Source organism: Microtus pennsylvanicus, chromosome 6, assembly GCF_037038515.1.
Source record: "Microtus pennsylvanicus isolate mMicPen1 chromosome 6, mMicPen1.hap1, whole genome shotgun sequence".
Lineage (NCBI taxonomy): Eukaryota > Metazoa > Chordata > Mammalia > Rodentia > Cricetidae > Microtus > Microtus pennsylvanicus.
Window position 1 is genome coordinate 3,184,130 of NC_134584.1, and position 25,177 is coordinate 3,209,306.

The following is a 25,177-nucleotide window of genomic DNA, read 5'->3' on the forward strand; positions in this document are numbered from 1 at the left end:
GGCACGCCTTGGGTGACCCAGTATCCTCCTGGGTCTTAATGATCCCCCCTTAGGGTCATGGCCTGACACTTCTCTTCTGTCAGTACGAATGGAACACTTACACTTACTATAAAGACTTCTTTGGGCACTGTGACCCCTATTTCAGTGTAAGAAAACCAAGAAGTAGAAAGACAAGGTCCCTCTAGGCCCTGAAGATGGCTCATCAGATAAAAGCATTTCCTGTCAAGTCTTTTTTTAACACCTGAGTTCAATTCCCAGGATCTACATGGTAGAAGGAACAGTTCCTAAAGGTGTCCTCTGACCACACACATGCAATGGAATAAACACACCCAAAAGAAATAAATGTAATTTTACAGAAAAGAAAACATGGCTACTAGCTAGATGTAACAGCACTTCTGTGGGACAGCCTAGTCTAACTCAGATCTTTGAAGTAGGTGCCGTATTTTTACTGATTCAGGTCCTTCCAAAATCTGGGAGCTACTATGGAAGACAAGAAGGATTTTCACTTCCTCTATTGGACCAATGAAACAACTCAGGAGAGAACAATTTGAAAAGTCAGGGCTAGATCAGGGCAAGAGTTTCAGCTGTCATTTTTTCCCCAGTGATGAGTGAGTGTGTGTGTCAGGCCCAGGCTGAGACATTTGTCACACAAAACCAAAGCAACCCCAGAAAACTGTTCTAGCCCTTCAGGTCAGTGGTTCTAAACCTGTGGGTCACAACCCCAGGGGAGCGTGTTGAATGACTCTTTCACAAGGGATCCTGCAATCAGATATTTACATTATGATTCAGAACAGTAGCAAAATTAGTTATGAAGCAGCAATGAAAATAATTTTATGATTGGGGGTCAGTCACCACAACATGAAGAACTGTATTAAAGGGTTTGTTTGCAGCTGTAGGAAGGCTGAGAACCCACCACCAGATTCAGATGTGGCCACGTCTCACGTCCCCTCAGAATCTCGCCATCCAAGGGTTCATCAGTAATCCCCTTTGAGCAGATCCCTTCCAAGCCAATTCCTGAGTTCCAGGCCAATGAGAAATTTGGATCTGAACTAAGCAATGGCTGTAAGAGGCCTTCTAGGGTCAGCTCCCCTCAACCCTAAACACTCCTTCAACAACATCCCCTCCAAAGAATCCCTGACTTCTGCCACTCACAGGGATATGCCAGCTTTTCCGGCTTCACCTGCCTTGTATTATGGCCACTCATAAAACTATCAAGCCAGGCTGGGCAGTGGTGGTGCACACCTTTAATCCCAGCACTTGGGAGACAGAGCTGTGAGTTTGAGGCCAACCTGGTCTACAGAATGTCCAGGGTGACAGCCAAGGCTACACAGAGAAACCCTGTCTCGAAAAACAAACAAACAAACAAACCAACCAACCAACCAAGCCATTCCAGTTTCAATTCCACTTCTGAGACTCCTTAAAGGATACTTATTCCAGTGTTGTTTTTGGCCTCCACTCCACAAGGAGGCACTGTTGTATAAAATCTCTTATGTCACTCCAGATTTCAACTTTGCACTGACTTGCATCTCACCACCTTCTCTGGGCCTGTTTTAGCATTTATAAGATGTCCAGTCTACCGGCTGCTTCTGACAATATCAGTGAGATCATTTACATAAATGTCCTCTGATTGGATTAACAATGGACACAGATAACCCGTGACCAGGAGCTAAATTCTTCACATATATCAACCTAACATTCTTATTGAGAAAGGATCTTCTGTAGCCCAGGCTGGCCTTCATCTGATGTGTAGCCAAGGATGACCTTGAACTCCCGACTTTTCACCTCACAAATGCTAGGATAGACAGAAGCCAAGCTTCATACATGCTAGGCAAGCTTGCTACCAACTCAACCCCAGCTCCTATCAACCAATTTCCATGCAGTAAATGATTTTCTATTATGCCAGAAAGATATTTCCCCCAAACATAAAAGGTTCAAGGTGTGGGGACTGCATGTGGTGGACATACAGATACGTAGTCAGTATTTGCCACAGAAGCACCTGGACCTGAGTCTGACTCCCCAGAACCTAGTGCATAAGCCCAGTGAGGGAGCTGGAGATGGCTTAGCAGTGAAGAACTCTCATTACTCTTGCAGAGGACCTGGGCTTAGGTCCCAGCATCCACACAGTGTCTCCAATGTTGTCTTCTGACCTCTGCAGAGACCAGGTGCAAACATACAGGAAGAACAAAGACAGGTGGATGTGGGTGGATCCCTGGGGCTTGGTGGCCTGCCTGAAAGGTAAGTTCCAGGCCAACGAAAGACCTTACTTCAAAAAGCAAATAAATAAATGGGTCAGTTTTAACATATTGCTGGTTCCAGCTCCAACCTGCTATTCTGACAGTTCCTCTGCACAATGTCCTTTTTAATATACAGTCGAAGAGTGGCCTGGGGGTGGAGGGTTGGATGCTTGGGGCAGAGATGCTGATTTTGAGGATCAGAGTCGGGATCCCAGCTCACAAACACCAGCAACTCTAGCTCCAAGGGACCTGGTACCCTTCTCTGGCCCCAGTCACCTGTGCACGATCACACATGCACGCAGACACATAATACAAGTAAATCTAAAAGAGAGAAAGATATTGGGAGATAGAGACAGACAGATATCTATGCTGGCGCAATGTCTCAGTGGGTAAAAGCACCCCGACAACCCGAGTTTGATTCTGGAGTCTATGGTAGATCTGACTCCCACAGGCAAACCTCTGGCTTCCACATGCATGTGTGCCTTTCACATATTACATACAAGAAAAATGTAAACACTGAAGCAAAAGGCTGACTTAAAAGGGAGTTTAAAACACACGCGCAGAGTGCAGCTGCTCATATCCTTGCAGTTGTGGTCAGACTCACGGCTCCAGAGCTGGCTCTTCATCTGGTGCTCGGGATAGTAGATTTATTGGGAGTTTAAATGATGCTTCTGCATGCTTAGCACATACCAAGTGCTTGGTAAGCATCAGCTACTATCATGTTAAGTTCCAGGACACAAAAGACATTAGAGGTGGGTCCAGGTTTACTAAAAAGGTTCTGTGGTGACCAGCCAAATCAGTGTTGGGGGAGGGCAAGAGTAAAAAATACCTGGCAGTGCACAGTGGCACAGACCTTTGATCTCAGCAGCAAGTGGATCTCTGTTGGGGTGAGGCCGGCCCGACCTACACAGCAAGTTCCAGGTCAACCAGGGCTATGTAGTAAGACCCTACTTCTTTTTGTTTCTTTGATGTACATTGGAATCTTGCCTACATAAATGTATGTGTAAGGGTGTTAGATTCCTGTCCCTGGAGTTACAGATAGTTTTGAGTTGCCATGTGGACTCTCCAAACCACTGAGTCAATAGTCCTTGCTTCAGCGTGCATTTCTTGGTCTTCCGGTGAGAGGAAGCGAGGAGTGGCCGGACAGACACCTGCTCTTCTGTAGTCATCATGAGACTAGCTGTGTAAACACAGGTGTCCAGTGAAGAGTGTGGAGCTGGGCTGGGTCTTTAGGGCCAAGGCTGAACGGGGTCAGAGTGTGAATGAGGGAATGAGGATCGGAGCAGAGGAGGAGCTGACTGGCTCACCTGTCACCAGAGTGGGAAGGCAGCAGCTCTTCAGCCCTCAGGAGCTGTGGGGGAGCTGGGAGTCGGCTCCCCTGCACCCTAGTTCGTTCTTTTCTCCTGGTGTCACCGTATCACTGTCTCCTGTCCCCACCTCCCACAGCACTGAGTACTAGGGGTAGATACATGGCTTCACCCAGTTTTTTACACATGGGTGCTGGCATTTGAACTCAGACACTTGTGTTTATGTAGCAGGTGTTCTTTCTCACCAAGCCATCTTCCCAGTTACTCAGCTCATATTTTTGAGACAGGGTCTCACTGTATATAGCACTGGTTGGTAGGCCTGGAACTTGTTATGTTATGAAGTCAGACAAGCAGGCTGACTTCAAACTCACAGAGATCCATCAGCCTCTGCCTTCTGTATGTTGAGATTAAGGTGTGTGCCACCCCCCTCCCCATCCCTGTCCCAGCTCCCTTATTGATGCCAAGATGAAACTTTGAGAGTCTGAGCCTCAGGGAAGACACAGGAGTTGGTCAGAGTCCCTGGAAGGCTCTCTCTAGTTCATCACCTAGTAAAGTAGACAACCCCATCTCTAGGGAAAGTATTTCCATCAAGAAGCCTGGACATGTTGCTCAGAACTGCTTAGAGACCTTAGAACCTGGTGTTGCTACAGTCCTCAAGTAAATTTTTGTGTGGAACAGAAGGGGGCTCTCCCTAGTCCAGTCCTCAGATGAACTGTCTGGACACGTAAGTCATCCCATCCTCTGCATGTATGTGTGTGCTGGGAAGCCCAAGTGTGAGCGACCCACATGCGTCTTGCGGCCAGAGGTCAACCTTGGCTATTGCTCCTTAGGAGCTGTCCCGCTTCTTTGAAACAAGGTTTCCTACTGAAACTGGAATGTATCTGGGGCAGTGGGCACCAGGAGATCCGCCGGCTCCAGACTCACCAGTGTTGGCTTTGTAAACACCACCCCCAGCTTCTATATTGTTCTGCTGATCAAACTCGGGACCTCAGGCTGGCAAAGCAAACCCTTTCCTGACTGACTTCCTCCCCCAGGCCCAGGGTCAATCTGAGTATCACACTCTCAGTCTTTTTTGGTCTGCTTGGCATCTGGATATACTCTGGGAGTAGGGGCTTCGTTTCACTCCTTTTCCCTCTGCTTCCCCGGGAGGGTGTCCGGGAGAAGCTTCCCACCCTGTGGGCACCTCCCCTACCCAGGAAGGAAAGCAGGAAGGCTCTCTCTACCCCGTATTTACACTGACGCGATTTGACTCCGTGCTGGAACCGGCACTGTTCATCAGCGTCGTAGGCCTGGCCAGGAGCCACCGTCGGGTACACGAAGTCCTGTCTGGGAGGCCGGTTATTCAGGCAAAGCCCCAGGCCCGAGCTGTGATAACAAGAAAACAGCTATAACGCCAAGGGACTGCAAGGCCATGACCACAGGGTTATTCCCAACTAGGTGGGGTGGGGGAGTCAGCTTCCCCAACATGACTGCGCCCCCACTGAGCAGGCGATGTGGCTCACTCCAGAAAGCTGGTGATGTAGTCTCGACTGCACGATGACCACACGAATGGATTAGTCTTCATGGTAATGTGGGCAGCCATGAGCTTTGCTGGGTCCTGACCACGGGCCCCACAGCCATTCCCCACACCATCGTGATTCATGCCAAATCTGAGGAGAGGGGTGTCAGTTCCTCTAGGCCGTGAGGGAACCCACCCAGCTCCTGTCACCCTCCTCTACCCTGTGTCCCCTGGCCTCACGTGTGCCCGATCTCATGGGCAATGGTGAATGCCGTGGCCAGGCCAATATCTTCATTGATACTGCAGCTCCTCTCGCGCTCACACATCCCTCCCACAGGGGCCAGGCCTGGGAAACGGGAATGTGGGAGGGGTCAAGGGACTCAGGGTTGTACTGGCTAGGTTCTGTCCACCCTCCACGGTGCCTGCCACAGACGGACTCCATACCCAGAGTGCCGCAGGGTTTGTTCTTGTAGATGCAGATGTCATAGCTGTGGAAACAGATGGTAGAGAGGTTTGGTGGCCCCCCAGGCTGATGCCAGAGTCATCACTTCTGGGGAGGACAGTGTGAGGGTTTGCTGCGAGGTCTTTGTGGCCCCGGATGAACTTGAACTCTCCACATGGCCAAGGATGACCCTGAGCTACTGATCTCTCCACCTCACCTCTACCTCCAAGTGCTAGTATTTGAAGTGTATACTTATATAACATGGTTTTCTAGGGCACTGGAGATTAAACCCAGGGCTTCATGGATGCTATTCAAGGAGTCTATCACTTGAACTATATTCATGCCTGCCACCTATCCCAGACAAGGTCTCATGAAGTCCAGGCTGACCCGAAACTCCTGATCCTTCTACTTTCTCCAGAGCTGGGTTGCCATGACTGGCTCTGGGGATCCAATCATGCCCCAGCCTCATGCTGTACCCCCCATAGAACCAATCAGCTGGTCTTAGGGTGCTGACAATAAATGACTTAGTGACTTAATGAAGGAGTGGGTGGTTAGGGCTCAAATGTCAGCTTCCCATTTTCAGGGTCTCCTTGGTTCCCAGTTCCCGTCCTCCACCTCCAGCTGTACCCCTCTCTGGACTCTAATGATCCCTTTCCCACCTGCTCCACTGGCCTCAGCCCTTGAGGTCGCCCTGTTCCTTACCGTGTGATGAGCACAGCTGTGTCATGGTTGGCCACACCGTTCTCTGGGATGGCATTGCCATGGCCGCTGTGGCTCACGATGGATTTCTGCCACTTACAGAAGCTGTCCAGTGACTTGCCAGCATGGTGGGTGATCTCCAGGGTGGGCTGGGGATGGGAAGATTGAGGTGCATGGATGCCCCACCACCCTGGAGACATCAGGGGTAGATAGTGAAAGGGCGAAACACATCCCAGATATCACACCTGGTCCTCTGTGAGCAGGATAAGGCGAGTGACGAGGATGTTGACGATGTTTCCCAGACTCGAGTCCTGGAAAAGTTTGGCAACCTGACCTCCAAGAAACAAGAGAGACCAAGTCTTAAGAGGAGCCCAGAATAGTAAAGGACATTGCTGTGGAACAATGGTCTTTTATCCTGTCACTTGCATTATTTTAATAAGATGCTGATTGGCCAGTAGCCAGGCAGGAAGTAGAGGTAGGGTGATGAGAACAGGAGAATTCTGGGAAGAAGAAAGAGTCAGTCTTCAGCCATCACTGAGATGCAGAGGAAGCAAGATGAGAATGCCTCACTGATGAAAGGTACCAAGTCACATGGCTAACACAGACAAGAATAATGAGTTAATATAAGATGTAAGAGTTAGTTAATAAGAAGCCCAAGCTAACAGGTCAACCAGTTTATAATTAATGTAGTAGACCTCTGTGTATTTGTTTGGGACTGAACAGTTTCAGGACTTGGCAGGACAGAAACCTCTGTCAACAGAATTGGCATACCAATGTGGGGCTGACTATATCCACGTAAAACCTGAGAAAATTTGGAAAGGAATTCTAGACACTAAAATACAAAGTTTGGCTGCATTTTTTCTTTTTTCCAAATGGGTTTTGCTTGCTGGCAGCATGCTGCGGCTCCTTCAAGAGAGGTCTTACTGATACAGAAGTAGCAGAAGAAAAAGCCGCATGGTTTTAAAACAGTTTCCTGGGTCCTGAAGCCAGCATGAACTCTTACTCTTTCTGGAGGTCTGGCTATGGAGTATTTAAATGGAGTTTGTGGGCAACATGCTGTTAAGTTACTTGGTGGTAGCATGGGCCAACTGGCTATCAAAGTTGGAGTGGTGAGGACAGCTTCAACCCAGTCTCAGAGAAAGTGAACAGACTTCTGCCATGATGGACTGGGCAGAGCCAAAAGACAAAGCAGCCTTAGACCTAGCCAAGCTGCTTTAGCATTTTAAGAAGGGGTCCTGGTCAGAAAAAGGGTTAGAGATGTACAATAGGACAGATTCAGACAAGAGATCTCTAAATGGTTTACGCTTAAAATATATGTAGGCTTGGGAGAGAAAAGAAAAAGGATAAAGTCCTTAAAATAAAAGAGAGAGTAGTTGGGTGTGGTGGCACATACCGTTAACTCAGCACTTGGGAGGCAGAGGCAGGCAGAGCTCTGTGAGTTCAAGGGCAGCCTGGTTTACAGAGTGAGTTCCAGGACAGCCAAAGATACACAGAGAAACCCTGTCTCGAAAAGCCAAAAATTAAAAAAGAAATAGACTTTAAAATAAAGCTACGAAAAGATGGAAAATACACAGAGAGTCTGGATACTATGTGTTATTCTATTGTTTTTAAATTGTTTGATGGTCGAGAAAGGAACAAAAGCTGCTAAAGAACATTTGATTATAAATGCTGCTGGATTAATCCAACATATATATTTTGAAAATACCTTGACTTAAAAATTTAAGTAAAAAGATGTGTTACTTTGAAGAAGAGGTTTTGATTTTGCTTCCACAGGAAATGAGAGGCTGTGGATTCATTCTAAATTAAGAAAAATAAGGTTCGATCAAGGAAGACCCCCTGAGAAATCTCTAATAGGAACAGATGGCCCAGATGTCTGAGTTCTACATCAAGAACTGCCTCCTCAAGGCTGCTGGCTGAGATGATCAAGCCTCAGAGAATAGTCCAGCCAGGACTTCATTATAATTCTAAATTTTCTTTAGGTCCCCATAAGATTATTGGCTTGCCAATCAGCAGGAAGTAGCCTGGAAAACTACATCCACATTTCCAAAAATGGATTATGGATATTTATCTTTGTTTAGTGTGTTGGCTACAAGATGTTATGGATAATGGTCTGGATAAAAAGCTAAACAAAGGATGTTAGATTCAGAGTTCTTGTTTTTGAAAAAAAAGGGTGGGGAAGTGCTGTGGGATAATTGTCTTTTATCCTGCCACTTGCATTATTTTAATAAGATGCTGATTGGCCAGTAGCCAGGCAGGAAGTAAAAGCAGGGTGAACAGGCAGGAAGTAGAGGTGGGGCGATGAGAACAGGAGAATTCTGGGAAGAAGAAAGAGTCAGTCTTCAGCCATCACTGAGATGCAGAGGAAGCAAGATGAGAATGCCTCACTGATGAAAGGTACCAAGTCACATGGCTAACACAGACAAGAATAATGGGTTAATGTAAGATGTAAGAGTTAGTTAATAAGAAGCCTGAGCTAACAGGCCAACAGTTTATAATTAATGTAGTAGACCTCTGTGTATTTGTTTGGGACTGAACAGTTTCAGGACTGGGCAGGACAGAAACCTCTGTCAACAGGACAGAACTGTGGTGATGGCTTGCTATTCAAGCATGAGGACCTGAGTTCAATTCCCCAAATCCACATTAAAACAAACAAAAGACAGGCACAAGTATAAACCTGGAGGCTCACTAGCCAGCCAGGTTAGTTGAATGTACAAGTTCCTGGTTCAGTGAAACAGCTTTTCTCAGAAAGTAGGGCAGAGAACAAAAGCCCCACCACTAGCTGAGGAAGTATTGTCGGTTTCTGGGAGTGGGGGGAGGGAGAAGGAGAAGGAGAGAGGGAGAGGGAGAGGGAGAGAGAGAGAGAGAGCCAGTTTTCTTTAGGGATGTAGTCCCTGGTTGGTTGTCCAAACACATACAGGAAGAACTAGTTGGACTCAGGTTAAACAAACAAACCAGGTCTGGCGGCACACTTCAAACCCCAGCACTCAGGAGGCAGAGGGAGTTCAGATTGGCTAGGGCTACATTGTGAGAGACCCTATTTCAAAAGGAGAGGGAGAAGGGGAGAGTAGATGAACTTGGGAGGGAGACATGGTTGGGGAAATGGGAAGAGTTGTGGAGGAAGAGAGTAGAGGGTGGATATGATCAAAACACACTGTTTACACATACGAAACTCTCAAGGTTCAATAAAAAATGTACATATAAAAGGATGAAGAGCTACTGAGGAAGACACCAGTGTCAGCCTTCGGCCTTGACCCTGGCACATGAATGTTCCTGTGCCCCGAAACTGAAGGGTAAAAGCAGCGACCTTTCCTTTGAGTACCTACTATATGCTGGGTGCTGGATAAGGGTGCTGCCTGCACCCATTCATCCCACCTTAAAGATGAGGGTGCTGACGTGCAGAATGCTGGGCACACGGCTGGCGGTGCCACAGGGGAGATTCCAGTCTGCGCTGCTCTCCAGCATCTCTCTCTGACTGTCCCAGTTCCGTTTCTCTCTACTTTATCCTTCATCTCCCCTTCTTGGCTCCCCCTACACACCCGGCGGCTGCACAAAGGATGTACAAGTGTCCTTACTCCTCTGCAGTCTGAGGGTACTAATTAAACATCAGTACAAGAAGGTGGAAGTCCAAGGCAAGAGACAGTGAAGAAGCAGTAAGGCACAAAGAGGAAGTGGCCAAGTGGACCCAAGTGACTGAGGTCAGGCAAAGCAGCAATCTTGAGAATCTTGGGCTACCCTTTGGCCTTACTGGAAATCCCCAGGAAGCCTGGCAAGTTTTAGGGAACTTTCAAAGCCCCAGCAAAGGATGTGGGATTGGGACAGAACACAGAGACAATGTTATGTCAACATTGTGTGCCATTTATTAGTCTGCTAAACTTTGTCTTTAAAATTTTTAAATTATATTTGTGTGTGCGTGTGCATGTGTATACATTTGCATGCTCTTGAATGTGTGGATGTCAGACAACTTCCGGAGGCCAGTTTTCCCCTCCCACCATGTGGGACTCTGCCAGTAGAATCCTGGTTGTCAAGCCTTGTGCAGCACCTTTACCCGCTGAACCGTCCTGCTCTTTCTTTGCTTCAGGGAAGCAGGAACCCATTCATCAAACCTTACTATGTACTGTGTGCTCTACCATAACCCTTTTCCTCTTTATTTATTGTAGACTGCTAACAGGAGAGGGACTTGAGGACCAGGGAGGTACAGGACCTTGATCAAGTTCTAGTACAGAAGCTGGGCACAGACAGCACTGTGGGCCAGCACTGTGGGCTAGCACTGTGGGTCAGCACTGTGGGTCAGCACTGTGGGCCAGCACTGTGGGTCAGCACTGTGGGTCAGCACTGTGGGTCAGCACTGTGGGCCAGCACTGTGGGTCAGCACTGTGGGTCAGCACTGTGGGTCAGCACTATGGGCACTGTGGGTCAGCACTGTGGGTCAGCACTGTGGGCCAGCACTGTGGGTCAGCACTGTGGGCACTGTGGGTCAGCACTGTGGGTCAGCACTGTGGGCCAGCACTGTGGGTCAGCACTGTGGGTCAGCACTGTGGGTCAGCACTATGGGTACTGTGGGTCAGCACTGTGGGTCAGCACTGTGGGTCAGCACTGCGGGTCAGCATTGTGGGTCAGCACTGTGGAGCCCATGGATTCAGCCAGCACAGATTAAACATAGGTACAATGGGGTGGGGTATGGCACATTATTGATCCTTGCACTCGGGAGGTGGAGGGAGGAAGAGAAAGGGTTCAAGGCCGGTCTCACTTAAATGCAGAGTAGAGTCTGAACTGCATGAGACCCTGTGGAAGGACACAAAGGAGAAGAGGGAGGAGTGGAAGAAGAAAGAAATTATCTCACAAAAACTTTTATGTTGGGCAGATGGCTAGGTGGGTAAAGTGCTTTTGTATAGATGTGGAAATCTGAGTTTAGATTCCCAGCATCTATAGCGGCAGCGCTGAGGGAGCAGGGGCTGCCAGATTCCCAGAGCTCACCATTGGGCCAACCAGTTTAGCCACTTTCAGTGAGAGACCTTGTCTCAAAAAATGAGATGGAGGTACTGTAAGGACAGTTCCAGATAACAGAGAGTTAGGAGCACTGACTGTTCTTGAGTACCCAGGTTCGATCCCTAGCACCCACTTGGCAGCTCCAACTGCCTGTAACTCCATTTCCAGGGGATCCAATACATGCACACGGTGCAAAGGCAGACATTCAGGCAAACACCCATACATGTAAAATAATAAATAACTGGAAAGAAATAAGATGGAGAGTGATTGATGAAGACACTAGTGTCAACCTCTGGACTCCACACGTATGTGAATACAAATATACACACACCTGCACACGTATGTGAACACAAATGTACACACACCTGCACACATATGTGAACACAAATGTACACACACCTGCACACGTATGTGAACACAAATGTACACACACCTGCACACGTATGTGAACACAAATGTACACACACCTGCACACGTATGTGAACACAAATGTACACACACCTGCACACACACAAAATCACAGTGTACACACTTCCCATTATTATTGTCTAACTAATACTGTCTAAAGGTAGTTTAAAGGCTCTGGGATGATGTACACAGGTTCCAGGAAATTCCCCATAGACTGGTGTGAGGGATTAGACTTTCTTTCCTGTGCTCTGTACAAGGTTTTTCCATAGCTCAGTCCCTTGACTTGCAAATCCTCCTTGCTCAGCCTCTGAGTACTGATTGAGACAGTAGGCTCTGGGGGATCCCAGGCATGGCCTTGTGTGTATTAGGCATGCCATGCACTGTTCTAAATGCAGCGTCTGGGTCTACTGTAGTCTTTACATGCACTTAATGAAAGGCAGAGAGGCGAAATACCCTGCTCACCTAAGGCAGCTGTTCTCAACCTGTGGGTACTGCATATCAGAGATTTATATTATGATTCACAGCAGTAGCAAAATTATAGCTATGAAGTAGCAATAAAATAACTTTACGGTTGGGCTCACCACAACATGGAAAGTGCATCAAAGGGTCGCAGGACTGACCGAAAGGGACAGAGTGCATTTAGGCCCATGCAGGCCATCTTGAGCATCTGTCACCAGACCTTTGGTGCGATGCGTCTGCCTGTCACTAGACAGACCTCTGCTCTCCCTCTTCCCACTCTCTGCTTTATTGATTTGGCCCCTGGTTGCAGATCAGCAGTGAGGGTGTGGCACCTAGAGGCTGCAGGTCCCCAGGACCCCAGGCTCAGGAAGGGGAAGGCACTTACAATGTTCATGATGGCCAACACATACTGCTCAACATCTCTCCGCCCGTGGTAGGCCACCATCATCTTGTCGGCTACCACCAGCGTCTCCACATAGCGCTCCCTGCTGACTGATCGCTTCAGGCCCGGCTGGCCTCGCTCTGTCTCATTCCCCAGGGGTCTGGCAGGTGGTGGCTTCAGTGTCCGCAGCCACCACGGACGACCCTTCCATGGTTTCTCATCTGGGAGACAAAGCGGTGACTCTTCTGTCTGATAGCCTTGTAGACTGCGCTTGCTCTGAACTCTGGCCCTCCCTGTTTCCAGCTTCCCAGTGCTCACTTCATAGAGCTTTCCTATTCTCTTATCCATCGGTCATGCTTTGAACATGACTGCGTGAACAATGCCCGTGCCCTTCAGCAGTTGCTTGAGTCTGTGTTGTGCATGTGGAGGCAGGAGATTGACACTGGGCATCTTCCTCGGTGACTCTCTACTGTATTTATGGAGGCTGGGTTTCTCACTAGAGCCAAGAGCTCACAGATCCCTGTCTCTGTCTCCCTGGCCGACCATACTTGCCTGGGTGCTTAGGGATATGAACTTATGAACCGTGGTCCTCATACTTGCATGGTGAGGGCTTTACTCGCCAAGCCTGGCTTTTGTGTGCACAGTTTGTAGGGTCTTGTGCAACTCGGGTAAGCATTTTACCATTGAACTCCCAGCTCTTGCTGGCATCTTGGCTGCATAGCCACTCAAGTGTCTGCTATGACCACGCTGCAGCTGAACTGTGTGACCTGACAATAATTCTCAGTAAGGAATGGTTTCCCTATTGAACTCCTATCCCAGACAGCTGGTCACTCCCCGCCCTCAAACCATCACCTTCTTAGGATCAGTATACTTCCTAGCCCCCTGCTCGCAGATGAAGGAGCTCTAGAATCCTTAACAATGTCTTTCCTAGTTAGGCAGCACCTTGCTGACCTCTGTGGTGGCAAGACTGCTGCTTCTATTCGCCTCAAAGGAGTAATGTCATATCTCCTCCCTGCCCATCCCCAAAGACATAGGAGTACCTCTCACTCCACAGGCTGTGTCCAGATGGGGGTGACGCAGAGAGGAACGCTTGTATACTACGTGGGGGCCACTCTCTTCTGGGCCACGGCGACCTTTGGGCCCACCTTGCAGGGGTTCAATCAGATATTCTTCCTCGCCTGCCACAATCAGACCGTGCTGGGCGGGGACAGAAAGCTCAGTTCAGGTTGTGGTATCCTGGACCCTCTCTCTATGACTGCATCCCTTCCTTCCCCTTCTTCAGTACTAGGAATCAAACCTAGGACCTTGTTCATGCTAGGTAAGCACTCTACCACTGAGCTGTATCCCCAGCCCCTCTTTGGTTCGGCTCTATTGTTTTTCTGAGGCGGGATCTCATGTAGCCCAGGCTATCTTGGAACTCACTCTGTGGCCCAGGCTTGTCTGAAACTCAACTATGTAGCTGAGGAGGAGTCAGAACTTCTGTCTCCAACCCTCAAGTGGTTGGGCTTGTGGGCGTCACCACACATCTGGTTTGTATCTGTCTTTGTGTGTGCGCGTGTGCACACACACTGTGCAGAGGTGCTCGGCCTGAGCTCCTGTGCCCAGGTCAGATGAGAAGGTCCACCCCCATCAGTCTTCTTTATCTCCTCCTGACAGGGTCTCTCACTGGATCTGGGACCTGCTGTTCTCTGGCTAAAGTGCCTGTCTATGAAGCCCTCCAAAATCCGCCCCTCTCTGCCTACCACCTAGCACTGCAGGTACATAGGGTGGGATGCGAAATCAACTCCTTGTGTATAAACTCTATTGAGAGACTCAGTCCCACCCTTAAAAGAAAGAAAAAAAAATAAAAAAAAAATTAAAATACAATCTCATTATTTCTCCCCTTCCTCCCTTCAATTCCTCCTAAACTTTCTAATTCCTTAAAAAAGTATTTTACATTTATTTGTGTGTGGAGATCAGACGATGACTTGAGGAAGTTATTCTCTCCATCCACAATAAGGATCCCAGGATGGACCCAGTCTCTAGGTTTGGCAGCAAGCATGGCAGCAAGCACCTTTACCCACTGAGCCATTCACTGGACCTACTGTTCCAGACTTTATCATGCATGCTAAGCTGAGGTCTCTTTAGTTCCAGCCTCTCATGCGGTTATACTTTTTCCTTTAAGCATATCTTCAGCTGCATCTCAAATGACTGCTCAGCTCAAGAAGCTTAAAACACCAAGTATGACTGTTCCATTCTGTTGATCATGTTTTTCTTAACTTCCAGGTGGAAGTGAGCATTTCCCCCTGCTTCCCAGAATCCTCAGCTTACCAGGCCTCCACAGGTGCTGATGGCCACGTGGGAGCTCCCAGCTTGGCCTTGTAGGTGGCCAGCGTAGAGGCAGTGGGCTCGGGCAGCCCTCTGCCAGGCCAGGCCCTCCCGCGTCCAGTATTCCACGGAGACATGCCCTGCCAGTAGACGGGGGCTGCGGGTCAGATTCAGCAGGAAGTGAGTGCTGGGTGCGGCCACCTTGTAGAACAGGCGCGACTCGGCTGTGGCCCCCGTACCCCGACGCTGCCTCCGGTGGGCAGGTGGAGAGAAGGCCAGCATTGCCCCGTTGTGGTCCACACGGGTTGGGAAGGCAATCTCATAGCTCTCCAAACTGGACAGGAGTTCATCTATAGGTAAAGGGAACAGAGACTGGGGTGGGTCCCTGCTCCGAAGCCAGTGATGATGGTCTCAGGAATCTAGGCCACTAGATAGTCAACCTATAAACTCTAGGACAAGTGAATTCCCCAACCCCAGCCCACCGACTTTTCTTTTGCTCAAGGACCAACTGGCTTCCTTAGTTTCTTGTTCCCTTCAGACAGCCACCATTGGAAAGAGCTTCCTACCTTGAGATCTGAACGCTTGCGTGACCTTGAATGTGAGGCCCAGCCCCAGGGCAAGGGCCCAGCGGAGGATCTGGCAGGCAGAAGCCATAGGAGCTACGTGTCCACATGTCTCTCCCCAGCCCCGGCTGCTGGCAGCCCCTGCAGTGCTGCCTCCCCTGTTCACAGTCTGGGCAGCATCACCGGTCTCCTGGGAAGAGAGATTGAGTCAGGAGGGGGCCTTGGTCCCACTGTCCAGCAGAGCCAGTGCCTCTTGCCAGACCCTTGCCATCCCGAAGCCTCTCCATGACCCAGGCACTTCTATCAGAAGATTCCTGAGTAGTTCTAGCATCTGTTTCCATCTCCCACCTCCTCCCCACCATGTCCACACTCAGAGGGGACCCACACCAGGACAAGAAGCCACCTTCTCAAGCAGGTGATCTAGAATCACCTGGGAGGTGAAGTGGGAAGACACAACCTAAAAGTGGGTGTAACCAATTCCGGGGCAAGGGATCCAGGACTGTGAGAAAGTGAGCTAGTGCCCAAGACTGACAACCTGAGTTCAACCTTCCAAACCCACAGAGCAAACGGAGAACTGACTGGAAGTTGTCCCAGCTTTCCACACTTGTGCCTGTGGCACGTGAGTGTGTAAGTGTGCATATGTGCTCTCTCTCATGTAGGCATGCACACACGTGCACACACAGCTACACACACGACAAATGAATGTAATTTTTAAAGACAGGAAGGGAGCTGGGATTGGGCTTCTGCACCCCATCCGCCACACAGGGTTTCTCTGTAGATTTGGAGCCTGTCCCGGTTTGCTTTGTAGACCAGGCTGGCCTCGAACTCACAGAGATCCGCCTGCTTCTGTCTCCCGAGTGCTGGCATTAAAGGCGTGCGCCACCATGCCTGGCTGGGCCTCTGGTTTCTGATTGTGAATGTGATGTGTCCAGATGCTACAAGGTCCTGGTTACCTGACTTCTGTGACACGGTGGACTGTACCCCTGAACCGTGAGCTAAAATCAGCCCTTTATCCCTTAAATTACTGTTGTAGGGGTATTTTGTCATAGCAGCAGGAAAAAAAATTAAGACAAGCACTGGCGAATTTCACTTTCAGAATAAGTCCCCTCCTTGTATAGACGAGAGGTGATGAAGACGGATCAGGGTCACTCAGAATGAGGTAGAAATCAGATACACAGCTAAGACTGGCCGGGCTGCGGTGGGGCTGGGGGTGGAGAAAATGATCTCATGGCTCCTCACACGAGGAGCTCTGCTCCTGGGAGTGACAGACACTTCACTGTGGAGAAAGGAGGGCGTCTCAGATTGGGATGTGCTCTCTAGAGAAACCAGGTAGACACTGGGAAGCAGAGGTTCTGAGGATAAAGACAACTAATCATGGGGAGCAGAGGGTGCAGCAGGCAAGCGAACTACAAAATCAGAAGTCTGAGGGAGGGTGGGCAGTGAGCTGTCTCGGCAGGTTTGCTATGGAAGCATTTGCTATGGAAACTTGCCTGACCAACCTGGGCTTGCTCCCCAGATCCTGCGTGGAAAGAAAATTGACTCCTGAAAGTTGTCCTCTGAGGTCCACACACTAATCAATAAATACCCTTTGACCTCTTTAGGCATAGGGGAGCACCTGTGTTCTCAAATCCACACATCAATAACAAAACAGGAGAAAAAGAAAGACCTTTAAGATCCTGCAAGACCTAGCTTGACTCACCAACCAAGTCTGATGTACACACACACACACAAAGAAAAACAACACAACAACAACAGAAATATCAAAGTAAGCAGGCAAACCAATCCCTGAAGCCTAACAAAAAACTCAGGGCATTTGAAAGCTGGGGCAATGGTCAGGGAGAATTTCCAACCCGCAGTCAAGACCAAGGCAGGCACTAAGATCTTTCAGGCTTCTTCAAGTCCCCCATTATCTTGGGATCTGGCTTTGGATCCCTGGCTACAGGTAGTTTGTCTCCCTTCTTGGTATAGCCCAGGCTATCCTGCTACTCACTCTTTTGATCAGGCTGGCTTTGAACTCAGAGATCCACCTGTCTCTGCCTCCCTAATGATGGGATCAGATACGTGCACCACCATGCCTGCCTTAGAGGTAGGCTGTTAATGTCCCACATTGTGGTCACGTATTCCCAGAGGCTTTACCTTCACCCTACGTTCCTAGCTTTGCTCTTTACTTTTTTAAAAATTACATCCCTTTATTTTGTGAGTATGGAGGTCAGAGGACAACTCTCAGGAGCTGGTTCTCTCTTTCCACTCTGTGGGAGCAGAAGATCCATCTCAGGTCACCAAACATTACCCACTGAGTCATCTCGGTTGCCCTCTAGCCTTGGTCTTTATTTTGCTTTTGCTCTCAGATGTGCAGGCCTGTTTCTCAGGCATCTGCCCCAGGCTAACCACTCTGTGCCAAGCCCCTTCCCTGCCCTCTGGTCTCCACCCTCCACCTCTTCTTCTGTACAAATCCAAGCCCCCCTAATCACACACTGTCGTGCTTTCTTTGCATTCCAGCCAAGTCTGAGAGTCGATCCCCAAACAGGGCAGTTTGGCAGCAGAGAGAGAAGCCGGAATTTCTCCAAGATGCTAGCGGAGAAAGCCACATTCCCTGCTTCTGCTTGGTCCTTCCAGTAATGGGAGGCTGTCTCACAGATATTTTGAGACTCTGCAGTTTTGTTCAGCCAGGCTAATGTGTACCCTTAGTTGGGTGGTGGGTTCCTTTTGTCTTCCTCTCAAACCCCATTTCTGGGGGCCTCACTATCAGTAGAATGTGGAACCCTGTCTATGGATTCTTCAGTTCAGCTGGGCACTAGGCAGGGGAACCCAGCCTGGACGCACACAAAGGGAAGGAGGCAGGTTGATCTTCAGCCCTAACCTGAGCAATGTTTGTTTGTCTGTTTATTTATTTTGTTTTTTAGGAAAGGATCTCACATACCCCAGGTTCATCTCAGACTTTCTATGTAGCTAAGAACTTGAATTTCTGACTCTCTTGCTTCCACGTTCCGTGTGCTAGGAGGCCTCTATACCCAGTCTATGCAGAGCTGGGGACTGAACCCAGGCCTGAAGCACTCTGCTAACTGAGCTATATCTCAAGCCTCCTTGACATGAGGTTTTGGAGTTCAAAGTTTGCTTAGTCTTCTCGTCTCTTCTTTGGGTCTGGTAAAAACCCTCTTGGCCTTCATTCTTTTTCAGTTCCTAAAGTAAAATCTCCTTTTTCCTCTTTCCCGCCACTCCTTCCGTGGAGACAACTAAATCTGAAACCAGCAGCTAAGAGCGCTTATTGCTCTTCCAGAGGACTTGAGTTTTGTTTCCTCCCAGTGCCCACTTTCGGCAGAGTACAACCACTTACAACTCCGGTTCCAGGTCTGGTGCCCTCTTCTGGCCTCCATGGGCACCTACATAAACATGGTACACATAAATTCATACCAAAATACACACACACACATTTATATAAGTAAATGTGTATTTTAAATATATTTAAATTTTAAAAAGATTCTGATTCTGATCCCCTGTGGCCTTCACTACCCCACTTCCACTCATGGGAGCAGCAGTCTCAATGCAATGAGACAGGGGACCCAGCCTCCCAGCCTCTGCCTTTCCCATTCTAGTCCTACCAGGGTAGAACCCAGTTGTGGTGCCTTTGAGTTCCCACCCCTCCCAATAACTGCATAGGCTATCCGGTGTTTCTGACTCAGGTAGGGATCAGAGGCGGGGAGAGTGACTGAGGGAGGTGGTGGCGGAGATCACCTGTCCACAGAGTGGTAACTACCTCTAGGAGTGGTACAGCCCCCGGATGCCAAGACCAAAGGGAAGTCACTAGGTCTGGGTTCCTCAGAGGGGTCTCCTGTTTGTCTGGGCACAAGATCACTGAGGGTATCTACACCAGTGTGTATATGAGCTTGTATGACTGTGTGTGTGTGTGTACCTAGGCTTGGTCCCTTTCCCCCAAACCCCTCCTTTAGCAGGCTGGAGGGAGGCCATCAGCCTGGTGGGGGGGAGCAAGGGCTGGAGAAGAAAATGTCTCCCGGAAACTATGGCTCCATCCCATCCCTGGGATCCTGCAGGGACCAGCACTGCACACCAAGATCTCCGTAGGCCAGGCTGCCTGGGAAACCCAGCAGAAAACGCTTCCCAATGGAGGGTGAAGTCTCTTTGGCCAGGCCTAGGCAGCCATCAGCTGGGAGCAGCAGGCTTCCTTCAGACACTGCACATCTGGCCTGGCTGCGGTGAGCAGACAGACAAAGGCCCAGCCAGAGAGGAGGCCCGAGGGGGAGGGGGCTGTGCTGGTCACCAGCCCCATTACCACCACCCAGCAGCTAATTAGAGTGGCTGAAAGTCCCCACCTAGCAGGGAGACATCCTGCCTAAGTACCGTGGCCTAGATGAGCAGCTTGAAGGCAAGTGGCAGCCCCGGCCAGACACACAAACAATCACACATGCGCATTCTGTAGGGCAACCACACCTGTATAGCAGGAAAGCCTTGTTCACTAAACCCAAACACACATAACTACATACTCCCAAACCTATCCAGAAACACATATTTTCACATGCACAGCAGACAACACAGGCAACCCAGAAGCCTGGACAAACATGTACATCAGAGGCCTAAGTGCACAAGCTAAGACAACTCACAAGCCTAGAGGCCTACACACACTCATTTAACACAGAAACCCAACCCCCTACACATGTACACAAGTTTACACGTTCACTGAAGAGGAGACAAACTAGAATTCAATAAACCCAGACACATATACACACAGGCATTTCCACTAATCCCACGTCAGAGAAATGCAAATATTCAAACAGACACACTTAGCATCTACACACATCTACCTACAAACACACACACACACACACACACACACACACACACACACACACACACACACACGGACACTTTTCCGAGAGTAAACACTAGTTTGCCCTCAGTTAAGCAAACACTCAACACACCTCAACAATCTGCCCACACAGAGTCGCTCCCAAATGCTGACAGTCACAAGGACACACAACCCGCATAAGTACAACCTTTTGGATACACTGTTGACCCCGATCTCCCCCGCCCTCCTCCCGCCCCAAACCTGAGCCAACCCATAGGCGTTCGGTATCTGCACACTTGGGGACATCCCGCACCAACATAACACACGCACAGCGGGATCCATGCAGCGCACCTCGTCCCCGACACACACAGAGTCACTCATAGTAACTGCACTCCGGGGGCTGCGCCGCCCCACTGGGTCCCCCGGTCGTCGGTACCTGTGTGCCCGGGGCCTCTGGTCCACCGTGGCCGCACAGTCTCGCCGCCCAGTGCGCAGGAAGGGAGGGAGCTAGCGCGCGGCGGCGTGGCCGGGGGAGGGGGCGGGGGAAGGCACTCACTTCCTGAGCAGCCTGCCAGGGTTATAAAAAACCCCCAAACCCCGCCCGCTGCTGCTGCCGCGGCCGCCGCCGCCCAGGGCCTCAGGCTGGACCCCAGCCAAAGACCCCGGAGCCTGGGTTACCCCGCCCTGCGAAGGGCGCCCCGCGCGGGTGGAGATGCTGGGGAGGAACTTGGGGCGGGGATTGGGATGGGAAGTTGGGGGAGGTGGGGTTGGGAGCTAGGGGCGGTGATAGAAGGCGGGGGTGAGGGGAATAAGATGGAGAGTTGGAGGAGGAGAGGAGGCACACAGTAGGGGGATGGGCGGGGAGCCCGAATTGCTTGGAAGGGGGGTTAGGCAGGAGTTGATTGCGGAGAGGAGAGTTTGAATAGAAGGAGGTGGAGGCTGCGGGGGCGTGGAGGAAGGGACAAAAATGAGTTGGGGAGTAGCAAGGGGGTGGAACAAGGGGAGAGCCCACTGTCTCGCCTGCATTAGTCGCGACAACAGCTGTTATTTATTGAGGGCTGGTCCTTGTTCAAGCAAACATTTATTGGGCACCTCCCCGTGTGCCAGGCACGGTGCCCGAGGGTGAGTCCCGGCCTTCACAAAGCTCCTGTCTGAGGTCTTTGATCTGCTCTTGGGTTTACTTCTTTAACTCTCCAGGAGTGGCGTGGGCTTAGCCAGTTCCATTTTACAGATGTGAAAACTAAGGCCAGCCAGGGGTTGTCGTGGTCATCTTCGGGACACAGTGCTTCGTCCAAGAGGAGCCAGTACATGGAGGAGAGGACCATTCACCTCTGTTCAGTGGAGCAGGGCTGGGATTCCAGGCAGCTTCATCCCAGGCCAGACTGTGGGAGTGTTAAACTGTTACCCATGGTCTCAGAATTCCAGGCCTGGTCCCCAGAGAGAGCTTTGGACTTGATGTCTCTGATTCTAGGTTTACTTATCCTTAGAATGGGGTAACGACAGGCTTTGTAGGGAGGAGGGGAGAAAGAAGGGTGGCCGCAGGTGGAGCAGGGGAGTTTCAGCCACAAACATTCCCTCTGTGCTGGGTTCAGCTAGGGATACAGGTAGTATGCTGTCTAACCTAGACTTCGTCTTGAACTTGGAATGACATGTTAGGGTTCATGCATACAGCATGGGCACCATGCCAGACCAGAGGGGCAACTAACTCTTAGATACCACAATACTGGAGCCTCCATCCCTCCCTGGGCCCCTTTCCTGGCTTGCCTTCCCTAACCCTCTGGCTCTGTAGAACAGGCGGGTGCTTTTGTTTTCTCAGGTTCTCCCAGTGCCTAAGGCTACTCCAGCTCCCCATCCCACCCTGGGGATGGATTCTAGACTCACAGTGGGGATAGTTTCAGAATTATTTTGAACTGGGTAGCTTCTACCTAGGTGATCAAGGTCCTGCTACTTATCAGCTTTGGAACCACAAACTCAATTAATATGCAAAACCTTGGCTTCCCCCCAAAACCATCTTCCCCTTTCTTACTACAGGTCCATTGTTTTCTTGTGGCCTCCTTTTTCCACCAGGGTGGAACATGTGGTTTCATCGATTGGATGGTGGTGGAGGTGGGCATGATATCTTATCCTGAGTGATCTCCCTTGGGACTTTGATAGATTTTTAAGTTAATTACTTGTATTTTTATGTATGTCTGTATGATATATATATATATATGTGTGTGTGTGTGTGTGTGTGTGTGTGGCATGGGGACATGTGTTGGGGACATGTAGTGGACCAAGATTGATGAGTGTGTCTCAATTACTCTTCAGTTTATTTACTGAGGCGATTCTCTCAATGAACCTAAATTCTTTGATTCACTTAGTCTATCTAGCCATTTTGCCCAGAGTTTCCTGCATAGCCTGTCTGGCTTTTATGTGGGTTCAGATAATCTGAGCTCAGTTTATCCCATCCCCACCTCCTTATAAAGAAAGGCTTTTTTATCAGGGACTGAGGAAATACACAGCAAGGCACACAGAGAAAAAGACCCTTAGCAAGACAGAGAGAGAGTGTGTGTGTGGGCCACTCAGGAACCTGGTACCCTGAGCTCATGTTCTCGAGTTAGCACAGCAAGTGCTTTATCCACCGAACCATCTTCCTGGCCTTGTTATTTGCTTTTATTCATTTTCAAAAGTGTTTTTATTCCAGTACCTGAGAGGCAGAGGCAGGCAGATCTCTGTGAGTTTGAGACCAGCCTGGTCTGCAAAGCAAGTTCTAGAACAGTCAGGGCTACACAGAAAAACACCGTATCCAAAAAAAAAAAAAAGGTTTAAATTTTATTTTATCGGTATGGGTCTTTTGTCTGGTTTTGATGGCTGTGTGCCATATGCATGCAGTGTCTGGGGAGGCCAAAAGATGGCATTTGATTCCTGGAATTGGAGTTACAGTTGGTTGGGAGGTGCCATAAGGGTGCCGGGGGCCAAACCCTAGGTCCTCTAGAATAGCAACCAGTGCTCTTAACCACTGAGCCATCTTTCCAGCCGTGTTACCCGTGTTGGCTGGGAACCTCTGTGCTCAATCATTGTGCCGGCCTCACCCTCCTGAGAGCCTGGGACAGAGCCTGAGTGCTATGGGACTTAAGACAGATCCTGGCACTGTCGTCACCAGGGAGAGGAGACCTCTGGCAAGTGTGGAAATAGCAGGCGAAGGAGCCGGTGCCATGGGCCATCCTTATTTGAGCTCCGATTCACCCCATCTTTGTTGATCTCTAACTTGTGCCAGATGTCCCCCCTAGGACTGAGAGGACAAGACCAGGGGCAAGTATCGTTCCACAGAGACACAGTCTGCCTCAGGGCCTTTGAACTTCCTGCTGTGTTCGCAGGAGTATCTAGTCATTTTGTCTTTCCATTCTCAACCCAGACATCATTCCTCAGGAAGCACTGTCCTGACCTCACACGTCAGTGCCACACCCTGCCACATCCCCTTCCCATTTCCTGGTTTATTTTATTCTTTCCAGAAGTTACCTTTGAAAATACTTTAGAGAATGCTTGTTTGTTTTTATTGATATTCCATCTCATTCACAAAAGACCAGCTTCATGAGGGAAGGAGCTTTTTTCTCTTCCATTTATTTATTTTCAAATATATATTTTAATTTGGGGGATTATAATAAAATCACATTATTTTCCCCCTCTTCCAACATCTCCCGTGCACCCTGCTAGTACGCTTTCTCAAATTGATGGCCTCTTTTTCATATATATGTATATATTATAGATAATATATATTACATATATGTGTGTGTTTGTGTGTATTAATAATTCAACCTGCTCATCCATATAATGTTCGTCTATGTGTGTTTTCGGGTCTGACCATTTGGTGGTGGTTATCAGGTGATCAGCGGGTGTACTCTTCCCTGGAGTAGATCTTCTGTTCTCAGCCTTCCTTAGTTGCCTGGGTTTGACGTCCTTGTTCGGATCATGTTTAGGCAGCCATGCTGGTGAGATTTTATGAATGTAACTTCTTACAACACGAGGAGACACAATCTTAGAGCAAGCTCCCTGATGCTCTGGCTTTTACTGTCTTTCTGCCCCTTCCTCCAAAATGTTCCCTGAGCCTTAGGTGTGGCAGTGTTTTGGTAGATGTATCCACGGGGACAGGGCTTCACAATTTTGCATTTTGACCCCTTGTGCTTTTGTGGAATGATCTCTATCTGTTGCAAAAAGAGGTTTCCTTGATGGGGGCAAGGACGACCCTTATCTGTAGGAGGGGCAGTGGTTTCCATCTCTGTGGTTCACAGGAATACGCCCTACAGTCGCATGCTGAATAAACAGCAATATTGAAAAAGGATGCGGAGAGGAAAGACAGGGTGGTGACATGGTGGTTTTGTTTAGTTCTGATTTTTGACACAGGGTCCCATATAACCCAAGCTGGCCTTGAACTTGTTTAGTTGAAGATGACCTTGAACTCCAGATCCTCCCATCCCTACCTCCCAAGTGCTGGAAGGACACCCTGGACCACCATGTCCTGATGATGTAGTCTGAATGTTAAGAATTTGTTCTAGAACGAGGCCTCCATGAGGGCAAAGCACACGCGACATCTGTGTTTTAAGTCAGCTTGGACTGACTTCTACAAACTCTTTTAGGGGTAGATGTAACTTACAGTGAATGCTTAGAATCCTAAGGGATTGCACTTCAGAGCTGGCACTGGGGGGGCAACGGAATCTCATTGTTACTTTAGGACTTTAGAATATGGTAAAAGATTGGCTGGTTCATAACAATATGTGGAGCCGTGTGTGTGTGTGTGTGTGTGTGTGTGTGTGTGTGTGCATACCCAATATGTATGGGCACACGTGGAGGTCAACCTTTGGTCTCCTGCCTTTCCACTTTTTAAGCTGTCACTAAAAAAGAGATTTATGTTAAATTATATGTATGTGGGGGTGAGTGAGCATATATACATGTGAGGACGAGGTGCCTGTGGAGGTCAGAAGAGTGTGCTGGCTTTCTTTGGAGTGGAAGCTGCAGGAGACTGAGAGCCTGGGAAGTGAATATTCTTAACTGCTAAGCCTCTCTTCAGCCTGGTTGTTGTTTTTCACTCTTAGTTCTTTGGGGGGCCAGGCACCC

General features: G+C 49.3%; 1 protein-coding gene across 7 annotated transcripts in view; it reads right to left on the minus strand.

Annotated features, from left to right (window-relative positions):
- Adamts10 (ADAM metallopeptidase with thrombospondin type 1 motif 10) overlaps nt 1-20,813 on the minus strand; it is a 31,424-nt gene extending 10,611 nt beyond the window's left edge. For 3 of the 7 annotated variants that reach the window (XM_075975661.1, XM_075975664.1, XM_075975665.1), the window contains exons 1-11: nt 20,523-20,634; nt 15,289-15,475; nt 14,726-15,072; nt 13,456-13,612; nt 12,419-12,636; nt 6,426-6,509; nt 6,184-6,329; nt 5,484-5,527; nt 5,280-5,385; nt 5,044-5,190; nt 4,765-4,906 (exon numbers count right to left, since the gene is read on the minus strand). In XM_075975661.1, the coding sequence (XP_075831776.1) occupies nt 4,765-4,906; nt 5,044-5,190; nt 5,280-5,385; nt 5,484-5,527; nt 6,184-6,329; nt 6,426-6,509; nt 12,419-12,636; nt 13,456-13,612; nt 14,726-15,072; nt 15,289-15,376 (1,479 nt within the window). In that variant the 5' untranslated portion in view covers nt 15,377-15,475; nt 20,523-20,634. Of the gene's footprint in view, nt 1-4,764; nt 4,907-5,043; nt 5,191-5,279; nt 5,386-5,483; nt 5,528-6,183; nt 6,330-6,425; nt 6,510-12,418; nt 12,637-13,455; nt 13,613-14,725; nt 15,073-15,288; nt 15,476-20,522 lie in introns of those variants that run through there. The other 4 variants (XM_075975660.1, XM_075975667.1, XM_075975663.1 and 1 more) reach the window with 4 other exon arrangements.
- Nucleotides 20,814-25,177: the final 4,364 nt, after the last annotated feature.